A 19263-nucleotide genomic window follows, 5' to 3' on the forward strand; every position below is an offset into this window, starting at 1 on the left:
AAGGTAGACAGTTGAAACATATCCACTATGCCTTGTCCAAATTGTCATTAGGATCATCTTTTCTATCCTGATCAGAAACATTAGCCAATTGTTTTTCTGATTGAGACGACAATCTGGCACAATGTCAGGAACTGTAATCTATAATCAATATAATTTTAAAGTAACTCAACACCTGGTAGTGAACAAAAACAATTATAAAAGTTGCATTCTCATTTCCCAGGCTTCGTCCGATTCATCCATTTTAAATGGGGCTTATGTGACACAGTTTGCTTGCATGTCTTTTTATAGACAACAGTGTTAAACATCTGATACATGCTGTGAACTAGAAATCTAATTTAAAGGTTTGTGGTGTATCTGCAGCCTTGTTTTTACCTTTTGAGACACTATGAGGCAAGTCTCGATTCGATCGTGGTGAGGATCTTAAAAAGTGGACTTCCCTCAAGAACTGTTTTTTATACCACAAACCCATGGAATACACTAATGCAATCTTACCTTAATCAAGGAGAAATCGAAAAAAGAGAAAATAGGACCATATAAAAAAGGGAAGAAAGGTTAGAGTAATCCACAAAGTAACAAAATAAATGTGATTTTAAGATAAGAAAATCTAGGAAATGAGAACATCCAGAGGGCAGAGGGCAGAAGATTCACATTGTTGAGCAGACAGTACATATTCACAAAAGCCATGGCATGAAAATTAGAGTGTGCACAACCTAATAACAGCTAAGCAGCACGTACTACCCATACAATGTGCGTGGTAGAGAATCTGCCTGTGAAATGAATTCAGATTAAATATAAACATACTTTTTCATATATTTGTATATCCCAACACAGAAATACAGCATATATTGACATCCTCTGTCTACAGTAAAGTCATAAATGCATTAAAAGTTGTAAATATTTCTGGCTCTGGAAAAACTGATTTTTGGAATGCAAAAAAACAGTGAGGCACACATTCCCCATGGACAGTAAAAGCTCACAAAAAAGGACATCAACCTCACTGGTGTTCACCTTGGGCACAGTACATTCTCTGCTTATTACTCGGTCGGCACGGTAGTGCATATAGTCATTATTCAAAGGAAATGTGTCTCACTTTGATCCCTCTGTACAAAATTTCACTGCTATATCTTTTTTCACAACACTTTTTCACAACACTTCACAACACTTATAAAGGTTAACAACCTTTATAAGCACCCTTTGCACAACATGAGTTCTTCAGTGACTTTACAATGCAGCTGGAACAAACCAGACACACACACACACACACACACACACACACACACACACACACACACACACCCATGTAGGGGGTCAATGGGTACATTCTTACCTGTTGCTGCTGGAGGTGCAGTAAATCCACAGGGCTCACTTCACCATTGGTGTCACCGTTGGAACCACCCTCTCTCCCTCCACTGTCCGATTGGCTGTTCAGGCTGCTGACTCCATTTTGATTGGAGGGGGTTGTTCGAATGGTCTCAGTTGCTGATTCTACCATCATCACGTGTCACCTAGTGAGAGACGCACAAAGAAGGAAAAAAAAAGGTTAGTAATGACCAGTAATGAACACAGTCCTGTTTCAAAAGCTGCTGTTCAGAGGTTCTAACAGGCACATGCAAATCTTTGAAAAAACAGCTCTTTTCATTGAAATGTCTCCTACATAAGCTTCCCTCAGGATAATTTAGAACAGAAATTCACTTCACACTCACACACCTCAGACCCAGGACCCACACCCAACTCCTCACAGCATCAGCCTTCAAAATCAAGGACAGTTGCGTTCAGCTTTTAAAAAAAAAAAACTCAACAAAGTAAGCTTACAAATGTCCTAACTCAAATATCTCCTCATTTACATTTGAGCCCTTTGAAAGAGACACTAAAAATAGCAATCAGGCATCGAAACAAGCCCTACCTCTAAACAGCAGAACGGCAGCAAAAGGCAAGCACTAGTTAAGCTAAGAGCGCACAGAGGCACACTGTATGGAATCTGGAAATGCAGGGGGCATGATGCAGAGCTCAAAGAGTATTGTATGATGGGGAAAAAAGGAAAGAATTTTTTTCCAAGGTAATTCTTTTGAGTTTTGATCTTCTTTCTTTTGCTGTACGCAGTTCACTTTGTAAGTGAGGTTGGTGTATTGCAGTAAGTATAGGGAAACTAATTAGAAAAGGCAACTGCAACCAAAACAGAAGTTTTCCTCGCTCTTGTTTTGAAAATGCCATTCAATTACACGAAGATGTACTGACGGGCGCCAAGAACAGACTGGCAGCGTGGGAGAATGAACGGCTAAATATGAAAAGCTAGAATCTTCAGTAAGCAAATTGCAAAATCCAAATAATGACTACTGGTTTCTTGTATTTCTGCCTTTTCCAGTTTAAAAGAAAGTTTGCATCTCACTACCATCACCGCGGGACAGGCAAACGGAATGTAAAAAACCCATCACCAACTGCCTTCTGGGAAATAAGAAAAACAAAGCAGCAGTAGCTTAGCCCCTCAGAGCACGACTAAACAAACACCTCTCGCTTCAAAAGATCGTCAGTTTCTTCATTTTGAGACAGGAAACTAGGGATGCGCTACAATGCATGCTGGTTTTAAAGGTCAGACATTCTACAGTGGAGGAATACCGCCCTTAAGAGCACTAACTGGACAAAGAAAATATTTTTTGAGGTAGTTTTGTTGGCTGGCCACAATTTCTTTGATCTAATCAGTCATGCAGGCTTTACAAAATATGGCACTTTCTACAATTAAGCTCAAAATAATTTACTGCAGTTTTAAGCATTGGAAAAACAAAGCTATCACTGACAAAGAATGCTACAGTACACACAACGTATGACCATACAGGGGCAGTGTGATTTGTCTTCAGTAAAAACACACAGCTCAGCTTTGTTCGCAGAAGAAAAGTATCACTTTGTGTTTTTTCTACATATGAACTTTTCAAGACTGCCCTATTGCCCTTTCAACTTTCAACCTGACCCTTACTCAAATGGATATCTTGCCTGGGTTGAAGTATAAAAGCACTTTAATGACAACACAGGACTGACACATGAGGTGCCGAAGGAATATGAAATAAGGTTCTTCCACAACAAAAATGTTGTCCTAAGTGTCCTAAGTGTTTGAAAAGGGGCTGAAGCTATAAGTACTTGTACCTTGTTATTTTACCCCCCACCATTTCAACATTTAAACATTTACAGCACAAGATGGTTCATGATGATTCACAGAGAGTTTTAAAATCCCCTTGACTTCAGAATTCAGCAGCATATCTAATCCTTGAGAATAATGAATAATCACTGGTTTCAATTATATTATATTGCCCATCGGAGAAGACCACTGCTTGCGAACAGACAGGATGGGGATTGTTTTAGGGGCAAATAGCAGGAATGACAGGAAACGATCACAACTAAATAAAAGGAGAAGCCTGAAAATTACGGTAATGCACTAAACTGAACCACCTGTGAAATACGTTTCCTTCCACCTCTCCTCACACAACTATCCTTTCTTTTCTTTCAGTTTCATCTTCCGGCATCAGCATTTATGTCCTGACACTTTTTTATTGCCTTCTCTTCAATCTTCTGATTGTTTACCCAAAACTCCCAGTTGCAAGTTTTCTTTCACTACTCTGCACCTCTCTCTCGTCTGACTGGGAATTCCTCTTAATAATCTTTACCTGTAAGAAAAAGTAGCAAGAAGAGCAGAAACACAGAGCTCCTCCTGGCAGGTTGTGACATTACCAGTTCAAGACTTGTCCTATCTTGCCATGCTCTAAAACACCTTCTAGTTGAACTCCGACCTCAAACAATACACACAGGAGCGTTTTTCACTCTTTAGGGGATTCTTCACCTTTGAACAAAATCACACAAATTTAAGCAGCACAGGAAATTAAAGAATATTTTGCTATTTTAATTGGTAAGAAAGATGCATAGGGCTGAACATGCCTTGACTTCGAGAACTAAATTAACGCCTATGGTATAAGAATTTGATCAGCACTGCCATTTTTACACATGCAGTGAAAGACAAGGTTAGTGGAATTGCCCAAGAAGAAATTTTTTGCAACACAAGTAGCCTCAATCTATTTTCTACACTTGAGCTGTGGTTGTCATTGCTGAAATTCGATAAGACCAGAACAGCACACTGCTACTACATAATCTGACTGCCCTGAAAGAGTCTTTGTTAACTTGTGCCAGTTAAGCATGCCAAATAGAGCACCAGGTTTGGAAGAGCAGGTGAAAGGCTCTGATTTAGACAAAGATGTTGACCGTATGCAGGACTCTTCTACTGTTATATCATCAGGTTTTTGTTAAGTATGTTGATTCACTGTTTTTTCAATCTCTCTAAATCACTTTGCTGAATTCAACTACAGTTATCAAGTCAGCCTATTTTTCTGTGTTTAAAGACAAAGGCCTAGGCCAAGTCTTGGTAATGTGCACGTCTTGCACACTAACTTGCCAAAATGTCAAAAGACTCCACATCACACAAATGGGCTCTCTCACTGGCAGGACAATGAAGTTTACTTGAAGAGCACTAGACAGACAACATCTTTCTGGCCAAGAAAATCCCCAGATCTCATTCTTATTCATCAAATCAATCAATCACACACTGCATTACCCTAGGCTCAAACTTGACTGAAGGCCATGTTGCAAGAACAATGTCAATAGACTGGGCTGTAAACATTTCAGAAACTAGTGGCACACATGCCTTATCCTAGACAAGCAGTTCTTGTTCCTTCCAGAGTCCAGCAAATCATTTGGTAGAGAATTCCCAATATTGTAGCCTTCGTAAGAGACAAACCCAGGCACTGACCCCAGGTTTGGAGAAAACAAAGAAGCTTATGTCAAACAAAGACACCATCAAGCAGAATTGATGTCTAAAACTGGCCAAGGAGGGTTAAACTGGTTTACTTAATTTGGTCCCAATAGACCAAATAGATACATTTAACATTGTTTTAGTTGAGGAGAGATGTTAGGTTAAACAAAATAAAAACAGAAAACCCATTTCCCAGAGAAGAGAAATTGTTGAATGTTTTCCTTTGCACCAGCATGACAAAAGAATGAGAGCTTTTCATTTTTTTGCAGATAATTCAGAGCCTAATATTGCCATGAACGCAGTATTCAAAGTGAGGATGAGTGTGGCCTTAGAAGGAGCATGGTAGAAATGGTTTTGCTGTGCCAGGTAGACCTCTGACTGTGGCCTGAGAGGGTGTGGCGTGGTGTTGTGTAAATTACTGCTTTCTCTGCAACAGGTGGGGCAGATGTTTTGCTCCAAGGATTGTGGGAATATTCATACAGAGATCAAGTTCAGCTTAGCATGCCTGGAGGGAGGCTTGTGTAATAAATAATTTCAAGAAGTTGTCTTTTCATTGTTGTTTCTGCTTTAAGAGACCTATACATGAAAGAAGTTGAAAAGAACAAGCATAAAGACAATAATACAATAATTAATAAGAAAATAAAGTAATATGTGCATCTGCATTTCTCTTTCATAATATCATGCTTATCAAGAACCACACATTTCCAGGCAAGTTTCCAGTACCAGACTGACTAACCTATTTAACTACCTGTTGACTTCCATTCTTCAGTACAATAAAAAGGCTACAATGAAAACAAGCCTATCCATAAATACCTTTTACATATTTTCCATATAGAACAACACACACATTAACCCCTAGCTCTGCACCTGGAAAGGCTGTGCTGAAGCACAGGGAAAACAGCACAATCCCAAAGAACATAAATAAGGTTGGGGGTGAAGAATCAGCACAAAGTAAAGTAACATTTATAAAAACCGCTTAATGTTTTAGTCAACAGACATGTCAGTTTTGATATGTGGGGTCACAGACTCCAGACGGAACACTTGTCTGTCAGGGTCCATATACAGTCAGTCTGTCAACAACTTCTTGGTTTGCCTGTCTACTTAGTTCACTATCTCCAGTCCCAACAACAAGCCCTGAGCTGGGCTTCTGCTCTGAGCCCTCGATGCCTGAACCATTCGTCAAAGGTGGAGGAATAAAGAAGAAGTATTCAAGACTGATCTAAACCTAAACCTCACTTCTACCCAGCTCCCTTACAAAAGTAAACTGACAATTTTGGCAAATTCTGCATCCTCCCTTAAAAATGCTTTTCTCATTGCACACGTTGATGTAAAGAGAAATCCCTCGCAGTAGCATAGACTGCACATGGATTGTTTTGAACTTTTGCTGTGGAAAGAGGGTTTTCCAGAACACCATCGTCTACTCCTAGAACTCAGTTTAGCAGTTTCAATATTTCCAGCAGTTCACATTGTGGTGTTTAAGAAATGAAAATGATCTGGACTTTAAGCCATGGGGCTACAAAGTTACCAACTGTTTCTGAAAACACTTGAAGCATTTTACTAGTCGACTTCAAAAATACAAAATAGCAACAGCTTCCCAGCATGTTTATGAAAATCACACCCTACCTCTTGGTCTCTCTGCCTTTGTTTTACAACCAAAAGAAATTCTGACATTTACTAAAATTTAAAATAATTTTCCACATGTATTTCATGTTATTGTTTTAGTCTTTTCCAGTACAAACAGAAAATCATCACAGTCAAGAAACTGAAGCCTCCATTTCCCCTGTTTTGTTCAAATGTAAAAAGCAATTCACCGTGTTAATAGCCCTTTATCATGTTAAGCTTTCTGGGGGAATATTGAAACAACTCCCAGAGCCAGTTTCAGCCTTGCGTCAGCTCAAAAGCACGTTCTTATTAATAATAGAAGCCCAGAAAACGAAATAACATGATTGGAAGAGACAGCTGAGATGGTGCCAATGCATATCAGTGCTAGCCCCAGGCTATTAAAACAGTATCAGCTCCTTGTCGTGCGAACCAGTTTATCAGTGGCACGATTTGCATACATGTTACAGAAGCCTTTATTTAGTCAAAGAGGACACTGGGCAAATAGTAAAAACACCAAGAGACAAGTAAAACGGCTGTAAATTTGAAGCTCGAACGATACACAATGCCCAATAAACTCCACTGGCCTTCTGTACCCTACCAGTGAAAAGCTTTCTTAGCTGGTGCTTTATCATTTTCCCTTACATCCTGTTGGTATGCAATTGTGAAATAATAAAATACTGAGAAACTATCCATGAAGACATTAGTTATGTAGTTGCGCTACATAATGTCTGGTGGCAAGATGCTTCAGTGATGATAACACAATCATTCTAATTGTGCCCCATTTTGAAAAATCTTGCGTGATCTCCGTGGTGCGTGGTAGCAACTATAATACAATTAAATCTTTTTTGTCTGTATTGCTGGAAAGCTATCAGAGAAAGAAATGTAAATACAAGTAATCTGAAAAAAGCCAGTTTTTTTTTTTAATTTCACATTTTTAAATTTATTTGATTACTAATGATCTGTAACGTCCAGTAAAAAAGTAATTCCTAAAGCCTTGGAGAATCAACACAAACAGAAAAGGGAACGGCTCTTTTTAAAAAGTCAACCATTGAAACTAATCAGAACAAGAAGAAATAAAAAGTTCTGTGTTAATCACCAGTGCTGCCCATGCGCTCTCTGGAAGGGTGGGGCGTATTGTTTCAAGGATGTGTGGAAAGAAGGTGAAGGCAGGGGGGCAGGTACAGACAGGGGAGGGTAGGAAGGTTAGGAACAGTACTGGTGTGGGAGGAGCAAAGGGGCACCTCTCCATGACTGTATCAGCACCAGTGCACACAATTCATGGTTTTAAAGCATTTCAAAAGCACCTTTTCCAATTTTTTCTGTTGGTAGGGGTGGGTTTTTCTGCTACACGACAGAATGTGGGAGGAAATCAGCCATGAAAAACAAAACGGGAAGAAAGCTCAGAGAATCTCTCCACTCCTGGGAGTCTACCTCAATTTTTAACATGGCCTTTTTTGCCCCACAATAACGTACACCCGCCAGTTCCAAGCCCAGCCTCCCCCCCATTAGGGCCATGGGCTCACAGGAATGTCCCCCTGTTGGAGGACTGTGCAAGGCATCCAGGTGTCCCATGTTTATGGGCACTGATCCCAGCTGTAATGCCTTCCTTTCAGTATTCACTGCGCACTCAGGACTCTGCACCCCCAGCCTCACGTGTGTTCTTCAACCTCACAGGTTAAAGGTTTAAAGTACATGATGAGAGACTTCTTTCCAATTGCTAATAAAGGGATTTACCTTTTTCCCATGTGAGCACCCCTACGTTGAGTATGACGCACATGGAAAAATGACGGGCCCTGTTATAGTCTACATATACACTGCGGAAACTCTTTTCTACAGCCACCAGTTTCCTCACTCAGCCAAAGGCTTCGGAACCAGTTAATGCTAACTTCTTGCATGATTTCCTGGACCCCTTCCAGCAGATGCAGCTGAGATTTATTATTGGTTAGGTAGCTTAAGCAATAACTTCTAATCACTTCTTCAGTTCAAAGCGTATTATCAAGAGTCTGGTTACTTGCATTGTTGGCTCCCATTCAATTTACAAACCCATGTGAAAAAAAGTATCTTGTATAACAAGGGATTTCAGAACTGCTTCACACAAAGCAAACGCTCAGGAATATTTCATTCATAATCACCCTTTGGTAGCCTGAGATTCTAGGATACAGCGGATTTTTTCAAGATATTAGAGACAACGTTAAGACAATACTAGGCAAACAGATGTCATGACGCGTAACCACTCTTGAGTTAATCGGCCTTCCGAGTTCCAGCTCTGTGCCCTTGCCTATCAGGCAAGTCCTGCCAAACTGTGCTCAGCCGAGGCTAAACTGTGCTGGCCTTTGATTCCAAGCTTGAGATTCACTTATAGCAGAGTTATACCACTACAGTCCCTCAAGGGCACGATGCAATAGGTTTAGAGTTTTTTTTTTTAAATCTCCAGCAGCTGAAGACCTTTGAAAGGGTTGACAGTTGTCCAATTAAACCAATTACTAATTCAGTTAGGGAAGTAGAAGGGTGAAAGGAATGAAGACCTGAGGACCCTGTGGTCCTTAAGAACTAGAGGCATGCACTCCCCACTCATGACCACCAAGTTCTTCACCCTCTGAGGAAAGCTGAATGCTCCCCCCAACTAGCATCCTAAGGGACTGACTTCTCTGCCTTCATCTCCTTACACCAGAGAGCACAGCACTGCAGTTCCATTAGTATACACGTTTAACAGCACCTCTGACACATCGGAAATCGCATTCCAAAAGTCAAACCATGCGTCCCCTCTCTCTGCACTGACAAGCAATGCTGTACACAAGGGGTTCTGGACTGAAGAACGGCCTTAGTTTCATTTTCACAAATCAGAAGAAAATATTACACATCCCTCTTCCTCTGGAATACATTTTCTAACATGCCCACTCAAGTATTCCAGCTAAAGCACTTTATTATTACAACCAAATTTTCATTTAATTTTATGAAGGTAAATAAAGATAAAATTAAACAATTAAGGGGCTTATAAATCAAAATAAAATGAAAAACTCTTCTTCCCACAGGCACCGAGCAGCCCAGCTCTACTTCATGTCACTCTGTTCTCATGCTATAGAAGTCAAAGTCCTGTTTACTCAGTCCATAACGACATTTCTTTCAGGTAAACAGGTTTTCCCTAGCACCAAAATCTCTCCTGGACAGCAATGTGCTTGAGGGCGTAAGTTCACCCTTGATGTTTTTTTTCTTTAAGTGATTTTCCAGCTACTTTCTAAAAGCTGGTATGATTTAAGTCACTGGAGATTCCTGCACATGAGGCGTGCAGCGATCAAACAGGCAGCAGTCCCCACAAACAATTCAGAAACCACACAAGCACTGCATTAACCTCATTTAGAAATGGCTAAATGTTTTCATTTGTCTGCTTAATATTGTCCTAATATTTTCTTTAAAAACAAACTTGTTTGTAACATTCTAAAAAGGGCCTCTTTCATTGACCGATAAAATAAAGAGGAGCAGACTCTACTTATAGACAGCAAGGTTCTCTGTTTCGAGTGTTCCTTCACTGGATTTCACCGTCATAGGGGTCTAAAGCAAGAAGACTTATACCTGCACTGTACAGTGTGGTGTACATGCACAAAAAAATTAAACAGCACAAGGGTATACTTAAATATGACTATATTAATTTTCTGACACACATCATAAAAAAAAAAACTTCCTTTGTCTTGCAAGTAGGTTTCATGTGATGGAGATAACATGGATCTCATGTTAACGACCACAGGATATTATCCCGTGATCATCGAGAGGAATAATCCCATTCCTCATATCCTGAAACGGTTTAAGAGGGTAATGACAGGGCAAGGGCACCCTTATGACTAGCTAAAGAGCTAATACCTAAATTGTATTTAACATCGCGGAACAGAGGTGGAGCTTTATCGCTTCCAAGAGCCAACAATCATGGCGCGGGGCAATTAGTGATCAGCTCTGGCACCAGGTTTTATGAACACGACCTTCAAAACCACCCGTTTGCCAAGATAAAACTTTGACTGATGAGAGGCTGGGATTACATGAACGAATAAACCCCGGGCCCTGCCCTGGAAACCAGGACAGTGAGAAAGCGGCAGGGGTGTAAAAAGTCAAACCCAGCCAAGAGGCCTGTGCAGGTTTGGTCTGTAAGGGGTTGGTGAGGCGCAGTCCAATGATCTGGAGAAAGACTACATGACCACAGAAGAGAGAGAATATGTTCCTGTCATGATTCAAAAGGGCAATGCCGTATGGCCCCCCTACAAAAAGAAAGGCACCCTAGAATGCGCACCAGGCTAAGATGCAAAGGTACACTATGGCTTGTACAAGGCAGCACGAACAGTTTAGAAAGGACCTTTTCAGAACAGTGCATTACAGAGCACCACAAAGGCGAACTCTTTCCAAGCCAAGTGCGAGTGTCTTGGGTGGGGCCATTCCAACAGTACAGAATTACTGTTGCTGACTCATCGCACTGTTCAAGCGATGTCTGTCAGAAACCACCTGACACAAAGCAGAAGCCTTCCTTACACAGGCATGTTTCACAGAACACCCACATTTCGCCTGCTATCATCTGAGGGGAGGCAGCTAGGGAACAGCACCTGAGTGCTATACTAATGCTAACAGTACTTTCTTCTCAACACTAAACATTCTAGCTGAGAGTATAACAGCAAAAGAAGAATCGTTCCGACATTTCAGTACTAAGTGCTGCTCTGTGTCTTTAAAAATTGTTTTTATAAAGCTCCTTAGCTTTTGGGGGAAACAAAAAAGCACACCCTGTGGAAACTGCAACAAAAGTTTTCCTGAAACTCAGGAGGAAAAACAAAAACTTGATCTCTTTAGCTAAAAGTTTATTTCTTCGATGGAAAACCCCATTCCCACACCTAGGTAGATTCTCTTTCAAAGCTCAAAATCCTGTATTTTGTCAATGAACAAAGTTCTGGTGAAATGCACAGTTCCCCTAAACCATACTAAATTTCCTTTCCTGGTCCACATTGCTCACTAGCACTCAGCCCCAGCAGCTACGACAGATCAGAATACTGACAGGGAAAAAGGACTTGTGGAACTGGAGGTGGGGCAATTTACACTACAGATTAAATTAATGTGGTTAAATCTAACGCCTCTTATTATGGAATGTCAAGAAAACAGGAAAAAGTAGCAAGGATATGACATGTTCAGGGGGAAGTGGGTAGTGGGCAAGACTTGCACAGCTTGCAGGTTCAGTATTACAGCACGGACACACAGACTTCAGCAGCTGTACCCTACCCTGCCTTTCTGCACAACAGGGCTTCTGTGAAAAGCCTGCCTGCTGTCCTTTTGTTAAAGAAATGGATTTCTTTAAAAAAAAAAAAGTGATGTAATGGACGTCGTTATCCGACACTCGGTAAAATGCTGAAGCACTTAAAAAAAATCAAAGTGGACATGATATAGTTTTATACCACATCTGCTTTCAAAGTCTGGCACACTTTGCATTTTCCAAGTTAATTAATTGATTGGATCAGAGCGGGTTTTAATCAAATAAAATTTAATAACTCTATAATAAAAAACAAAGCCGACTTGAAAAGGAGACACGGAAGAAAATGATAGCATGTCCACTTTTCAAATTAATTGAATTTTAGTACTTTTGAACTTCGCCCAACGCTTCCTTGGAGTAATTGCTTTTGCACTATTCGAAAAACGCAGCCCTACACAGCTCCCTTAGCTCACCCCCCGCACCTTCAAAAGAAAGAAGGCATTAAAAATGGCTTTATTTGTTCGACAGTTTCAAACGCCATTGGAATTTTGGTCATTGGTTACTCAGTTTTTCTGTCCTGCAATTTTCCATTTAGGTCTTTTAAGTATTAATACTCTCTATAGTATTACCAATACCTTATAAAAATGCATTTAAAAATGCCTGTTTTATTACGTAAAAAGGAATCTTCATAAAACTGATGCAGGTGCTAATTTCTGTCCACAGGGTGCACACAGAAGGAATCTCGGCTGAATAATTTAGAAATGGTAATATTAATTGATTTATAGTAAAATGTACATAAATTAATTATGTAATAGGCATAGTTTCTGACCAGTAAGAAGGGCGTCTGAAACAATAAAAAGTGTTGTATTCCTTAGATATGATCAAATTAAAATATTTAAGTGTCAGAAAGGGTACAATAAATGCCAACTGAAAAATTATTTTACCAAATAAATCTATCTATAACCTACCGAGAGAGAAATTCTTAACTTAATTCTATTAATGTAGCACCATTGGTCAGTAAAAAGTTCATTCCCTCTATAAGAAATTCACATTTTTGTCCTAAATCTAATTTACTATTAAAACATGAGCTCAGGTATAAATCAAAAAGCAGATTGCTTATTTCTCTATTACATCTCTGAATTGTTCACAACAGGAAGATGTTCTTCATATCATTATAATTATCATTCTTATTCGCACGATTAAAATACCATCTGTAAATTTGAAGGAAAAAATATATACACTAGCCAAGTTTTGTGTGTGTGTCTGTGCACGCACATGTGTATGAGAGAGTGACAAAAAAGAACAATATAATTGGAGAAATGTACGCAGTAATAATAGGTATTCAGAAAATGATAATTCATATTAAACAGGGTGCATAAAGTCAGGCTCATTTGCATGTTTTAGATTATATGCATTTCAAAAGTAATTTCCGCAGGGCATATGAATGACATTAATTCCCGAGCGGTTTTTGCTATAGACCTCAAACTATCAAACACTCAAACATTTAAAAGAAGGAAAAAAAAAAGAAAAACGTTCTGCCGCATTTGCGAGGGGAGATTTCAAGGTTAAAGTATGTGAATGTGTTTTTTTAAAGTTCTGTAGGATTGTTTAAAGTTGCTTCTACCCTGGTTAAAAGTTTCATTAGTCTCTGTTTAGAGACAGGAGACCGTAAAACAAACTGGAGTTTAGCAAAAGCAGGTTTTCACCTGAACAAATTCTTCTTAAAACACTCACCTGAGACCTCATAAAAGCAGAGTCCAACCCAAACCTCACACACTGCTTGGGAGAGTCAAAAAGAGGAAGATCAAATTTCTCTACTAATTTGGATTCTGCCTGCATGATTTTGTGAAAGGCCCGATATGACAAGAGAACAGTGAACAGCAAATGTTTATTTCAGTTACCACCAGTGTTATGCAAAATACATCACATTAAGCAGTATAGCCAAAGGATTTAAAGACGAGTCAAATTTCACAGTGTCACACGTTAACTTTTGGACCACCGCAGCAAAGAGTAAAATTGCATAATGCTCAGCATTTCATCTTGAAAGAACTCAATGGACATCCTTAAACAAGCCCCTCCAGCTGCCCAGCATTCAGCCATCTAAGCCTTCCACAATTCCATGGGAACAACAGGAGAGATCTTGCACATTGATATAATACAAGCTGCCACGATGACTTGGTCCTGTTGTAAGCGGACAGTCAATTTGCTTTCAAAATTCACCCCACTGGAAGTGCCCTGTAATTCCAGGTGGGAAATAATTGGGACATTTTCGGAATGCGACCAGGGTTACTGTAACACTTTTTTTTAACCACAGATCTTACGTCTCATCTCCTTTCAATCTCAGCAACACTTCATCGCCCAGGTTGGGGAACTTAACCATGTCTGTCAACCAAGGAGAAAACAGATTTTGGAAGGAATGCAAGAGGAAGTATTTGTTTTATTAAGGCATTTGTTCTCATGTCCACATGACAGATCTTTCAGAATCGTCAGCAGGACATTTTGCAAAAAACTACAAACTAAAAATGGTCTCCCTTTGTTTTTATATATGTTGCAAAAATCTGTTTCAATAAAAAAATACCTTCCTGCTTCACATTTACCAGCATGCTTCATAAACACTGATATCACCAAGCACAGAAAATACTTTTGTACTTCAAAAACTAATATTTCTCAACAGGTATAAAAACAAATACTGTATATGCACACACACACAAAGGTTCAAGGTATCAACAAGTATCAGAGAATACAACCCGTAATACAGAACTAATTTATATATACACAACATACTTAATACTTCCAAAATAAAAAGACTTGACTGACACGAGCAATATAAAACCCTTGATGACCACGCAGCACCCCTGGTTTCTCCTCTTGTGACAACCCTGTGCCTGAAAGTGGTGACAGGCTGGAGATATTGTGCTAACAAATTCAGAAGGAAGAATATTGGATTTTTCCAGCACTCCAGTCGCAGAGCTCTTTGCTTCCTTCTTTTGTGCATCATGTACTAAGCAGGCTCAATTATGAAGAGCTGGCTGTTTAAAGACTTCAGAAGCACTTTCTTAAAAAAGGGAAATGTATCTAAGGGCAGCAAAAGTGGGTTAATTAGGGCCTGGGAAACGTATTTGCTGTTTTTTTTTTTATTTCTCTACTCCCCCCACCCCCGCGTGTCTGTTTACAAGAGCCCTAGAAAGGAATAAAAAAAACTTTATTTTTGAGAAGACTAGAAAGACGGAGATAAAACGGCGGCGACGCCTTTGTGACTAACCTGTAGAACATCATTCCGCCCGCTTTCGGGAAAAAAAACCTCCTTTCCACTTCAGCTGAAGGCGACCCGTGCGTCAGTCACAAGCGATCAATCGAGGGAAACGGAGCACACAATAAAAACCCCTAAACCGAAAGAGAATGAGGAACTGCTTCCTTCTTGTAGGAGGGGGGTACTAATCATATTTCAGACTAAACATTAGGCAGAAGCATTAATGTGGGGGGGGTCTCAGTTTTAAAAACGAGGACATACAAGACTTTTATAAACACAGTTCACACGGTTCTCCTCTTTTCGCAGTGTTGCCCCTTCTTTATACAGAAACACAATTATATAGAAACGTTCTGCCTTCATTTAAAGCTTATGCTTAATTCTGATCTGTATTTTGATGTACAAAATATAGCCCTGTAGCTTCATGGATGTGCAGAGGAGCAGATGATGTTCATGACAAGGAACACCTGACTGTGAGACAACTAGATGTAATTGGCAAACAAGATGGATTTATACTTCATGTCAGCTGCTATTGTATAATTTACACTGAGGAGCTGTGATGAAGTTTTTGAAGATCCTGATCAATGTGAATTAAAGATGCTAAATGAAAAGCTTGGTATCTTCTCACCAAAACTAATTTATACACGCATACCAATGTATTATTCACAGTTGTTACAACAGTAGAAAAAGCTAGTGGAGACCTTCAGAAAGCTATATGGACCTCTTGATTGTGTCCAAGATATTGGCACAGTATGTACTGTATTTTCAGTCTAACAAGCGTCACTTCAGGCTGCTTCACCTATAAGTTACAAGATCCTGTTTCGATCTTTAAATTACCCTATGCCCAAAAATGTGTTATACTGCAAACTAAAATGTCAATTGAATATTTTACAAATAAAACATTCATAAGTTTAGATTCCTATAAGGACAGTTTCACTCATTTCTTTCAATACACAGCAGAAACCAGACTATCATTTATCATAAAATATATTAACTTATTTAGTGTCTTTAGTAAACCTTTAAAGAAACTGCAGAAATGTAATTTTACTACTGTGTACTTAAATATAATCCTAAATAAATCAAAATTACAGCAGTTTAAATTAAACTGCATCAAATAAACCATCAAATTTACTTTAAAACACTATATATCATATTTCAAACACACTCCTTTGCCAACTTCACATCAAAAAACACTAAAAAGTGCAAGCTATAGTTTTAGAACAGGAACACGATGTGGAAAATTTGTCGGTTTTTTATTTTTAATTGGAAGATTGTTTGCCAAACTTGACAAGATTGACACAGCTGAAAGCAGTCAGGCAGCTAAGGTTTTCCGACAGCAGTGAAGTCGTGTCAGCGGAAAGCTGCACACAAAGTAAACAGAGGATTCAAGGTAAAGGGAAGAATGCTGGCATGCTGAGAACTAAAACATGTAGACACTGACCACTTCTTGAACCGGACAAACTGGGAGACAACCTTGGAGACCAGAACAAAATTTAAATAAGATCTCGGTAAAACCTGACCTCATTGTCAATGTGCAACAGATGACTCTTTCTTTCAAGTTTAAACCACTTACTGTGCAGATCTTTAAAAAAAACAAAAACGTTCTGAATGTAATTGCATTGGTAACATTTGTTAACAAAGTCCTCTCCTCAAAAACAATGAGCTTTTCCAGTGAAATAAAACAAAGAAAACTTACATGCATGTTTAAAAATCAGGTTAAAGCGCTGTCTATTGAGATTGTTCAAGAAAGAGTTTCTTTTGTGGTGAAATCTTTGTGAGGCTGAAGCAGTAGAATTACCTCAAGGGGAACAAATTAAACCTTGCAGCAAGAAATCTATTCTGGTAAAGCGGACTTTAAAAGTTAAAATTATTAATATAACTGGAGCCAAAAATAAGTGATGAGATTATAAACTTTAATATTCAACACACCCTACTTGTGTATTTCTTACTTTTCAAAAACAAAGTGCTAGAATTTGGGACTAGGAGGAATGCACAGAAACAAAGGCAGAAATTCCAAAGAAAAGTTAGTCATGACCTGTTATACTGGATGTACATGTCGGCTTCCAGAAAGGCTTTATTTGGGGGGAGGGGAGCCCCCATATTACATGTGTCAAGTGAGACAAAGAAACTTTAATCATCATCAGATATTCCTGAGTTCTTGGTCCGGACAAGTACTGAACATCCTAAGAAGACCCAAATCTTTTAAGCAAAATTACTGAATTAATAGGTTAGAATTAGGGCTTTATAGTTTGTATTTCACATAAAAATTGCATAGGGTTTTTAACCAGGGACATTGACCACCCTGTGTTTTAAGGAAGAACTTTAACTAGTGGAAACTACATCTACAAATGAGAGCACAAAGCATGTCTTTACACAAAGGAATGTGGGAGTCTACCCATCATGTAGGTGAAGCCCATACATCACCACGGTTTTCAAGTAACAACTGGATCACTTGGCTACTAAAAACAAAATTATCTAGATGGGCTAGACGGACTCACTTGCAACCTTTACGTTCAAGCCACAGTCCCTGGAATTTAAAATTCCATTAAAATTCAATTTTTTGGCTCAGAACTGAACCTTAAACTAAATTTGAGAAATTCTTCTTCACTTATGCTGACCACAATGCTGAGTGCAGGTGTGACCCATGACAACCACACCTTGTCATCAGCCCAGGCACTTCTCTGCTACAAACTAATGTTAAGCTTTTGAGTTTTCCCAATGCTAGTGACTCCTAGTTTCCATTCCAGCTGAGTTCTTTCTTATTTAATGTTATTAATGTTATTTAACCGAGACTTTCATTTGAGCTATTTTTTTTACAATTTTAGCATTTAAAGTATAGGCAAAACTTAGCAAAAATCCTGTACCAGATGCTCAATTTCAGGGCTCCTCCTATTTAGGATTGTTTAAATTCACTGCAGCACAAAGAATGAATATTATGGGAGTGTCATTCCGGTTCTGTACATTATTGATTAATAAAACGTTAGGAGCTGTTAACTGGAACTGACAATTGTTAACAATATGAGAGCAACAATTTAAAATCAAAACAGATCTATAAACTAACACTTGAGAGCACAGTTAAAACCAAGCACCTCATTAAATTGAAGGTTTAATAATTTAACTAATTAAAAGCTTGTCTGGAACAAAAACCAAAAGGCACAGGAGTATTTCAGGATCAGGACTGGGAACCTGCTTTAAACTAAAGTAACTTTCAAGTGAGAAATACTGAAGTGGAGAGCACAAGTGCAATGCTTTTTTCTAAACCAGAGTCCCCTGATTTTTATATAAGTTTCTGGTTCAAGAAAACACATGGATGGGTACCAAAAGTGACTATTTCTTTGCGCACGTAATGGCGATAATATGCAGTCATCTCTTCCCTTCATAAAAAAATGAAAAATCTATTGAGAATTGGGCTCTTACTATCTGCCAAGGTATTTTTTCTACAAATGTCTTCCACTGCTTGAAATATTTGGACACAATTCCAAGTTCCTTGTTTGCTGATATTTAAATTAAAAAAACAACTTGTTGGCAGGCTGGAGCCAGACACACTTCTATCTTTGAGCCCTCGCTTTAAGGGCTGCCTCGTCTTTTACTGCCGTCATACCGCATTACTTGCGCAAATTAATAAAAACTCACGCAGCCTAAAAAATGCTAAATATTGCCCATCTCAGCGCTGCCCCGACACCGGGGCTCTTTCTGAATCTTCTGGTATCTCTCACAGGCTGTGACTTCTAATTCCATTCATCCTCATATGCCTTCTCTAATAACTTCAAAAAAGGAATGGAAAAACCTGCATATTTGTCATTTCCGACTGTTTACCTTTTTCACGGCAAATTGATTTTTACATCTCCCCTTCCTGGAAGAGACAGAGGCAGCGCTGCCAACTCTGTCTCCCGACTTCATAGGCTTGGCTCTCTGGAGAAGTTTTAAAGCTTTCAACTCAAAAGTAATTTAAATGATACAATACCGCTTTTGTCCCCCTACTGTTTCTCTCTCTCTTTTCTGATAAAAGGAACATTTTTTTGCGAGCTCATGGCTGTCTGTTTTAAAGAAGCAGCATTTTGTTTTTCAGTGTGGGACAAAGAGAAACAGGAGCGCCACAGAGGTCTCAGAAAAGAAGTAAAGGCAGCTCATTCCCTCTTTTTGTATGTCTGGTCCACACTGGTTGCATGTCTTAAAAACTATAGCTGATTCTTTTTGTTTTGTTTTTCAATTTAATATAGTATATTAATCTTGATCCTCCAGCTTTAGCCAGCTCCTGTCACCTTTCCTTGTATATAAATAACTGATCCATGAATACCCGGTCTGGAAATGATAAAGGAGGCTAATCTGATGTTTTTAGTGCCACTACAGAAAGAGGTAACTTATGCACACAGGGCTGGTTCTTTACAAAAGGATGCACTTTTTTAAAAT

The 19263-nt window shown here is 39.0% G+C and overlaps 1 protein-coding gene across 11 annotated transcripts in view; it reads right to left on the bottom strand.

Annotated features, from left to right (window-relative positions):
* Nucleotides 1–19263, bottom strand: part of foxp4 (forkhead box P4) — a 136882-nt gene that overhangs the window by 88023 nt on the left and 29596 nt on the right. For all 11 annotated transcript variants that reach the window (XM_088640479.1, XM_088640481.1, XM_088640486.1 and 8 more), the window contains one exon: nucleotides 1328–1505. In XM_088640479.1, the coding sequence (XP_088496605.1) occupies nucleotides 1328–1495 (168 nt within the window). In that variant the 5' untranslated portion in view covers nucleotides 1496–1505. The remainder of the gene's footprint in view (nucleotides 1–1327; nucleotides 1506–19263) is intronic.

Source organism: Lepisosteus platostomus, chromosome 7 (assembly GCF_059453375.1).
Source record: "Lepisosteus platostomus isolate fLepPlt1 chromosome 7, fLepPlt1.hap1, whole genome shotgun sequence".
Classification (NCBI taxonomy): Eukaryota; Metazoa; Chordata; class Actinopteri; order Semionotiformes; family Lepisosteidae; genus Lepisosteus; species Lepisosteus platostomus.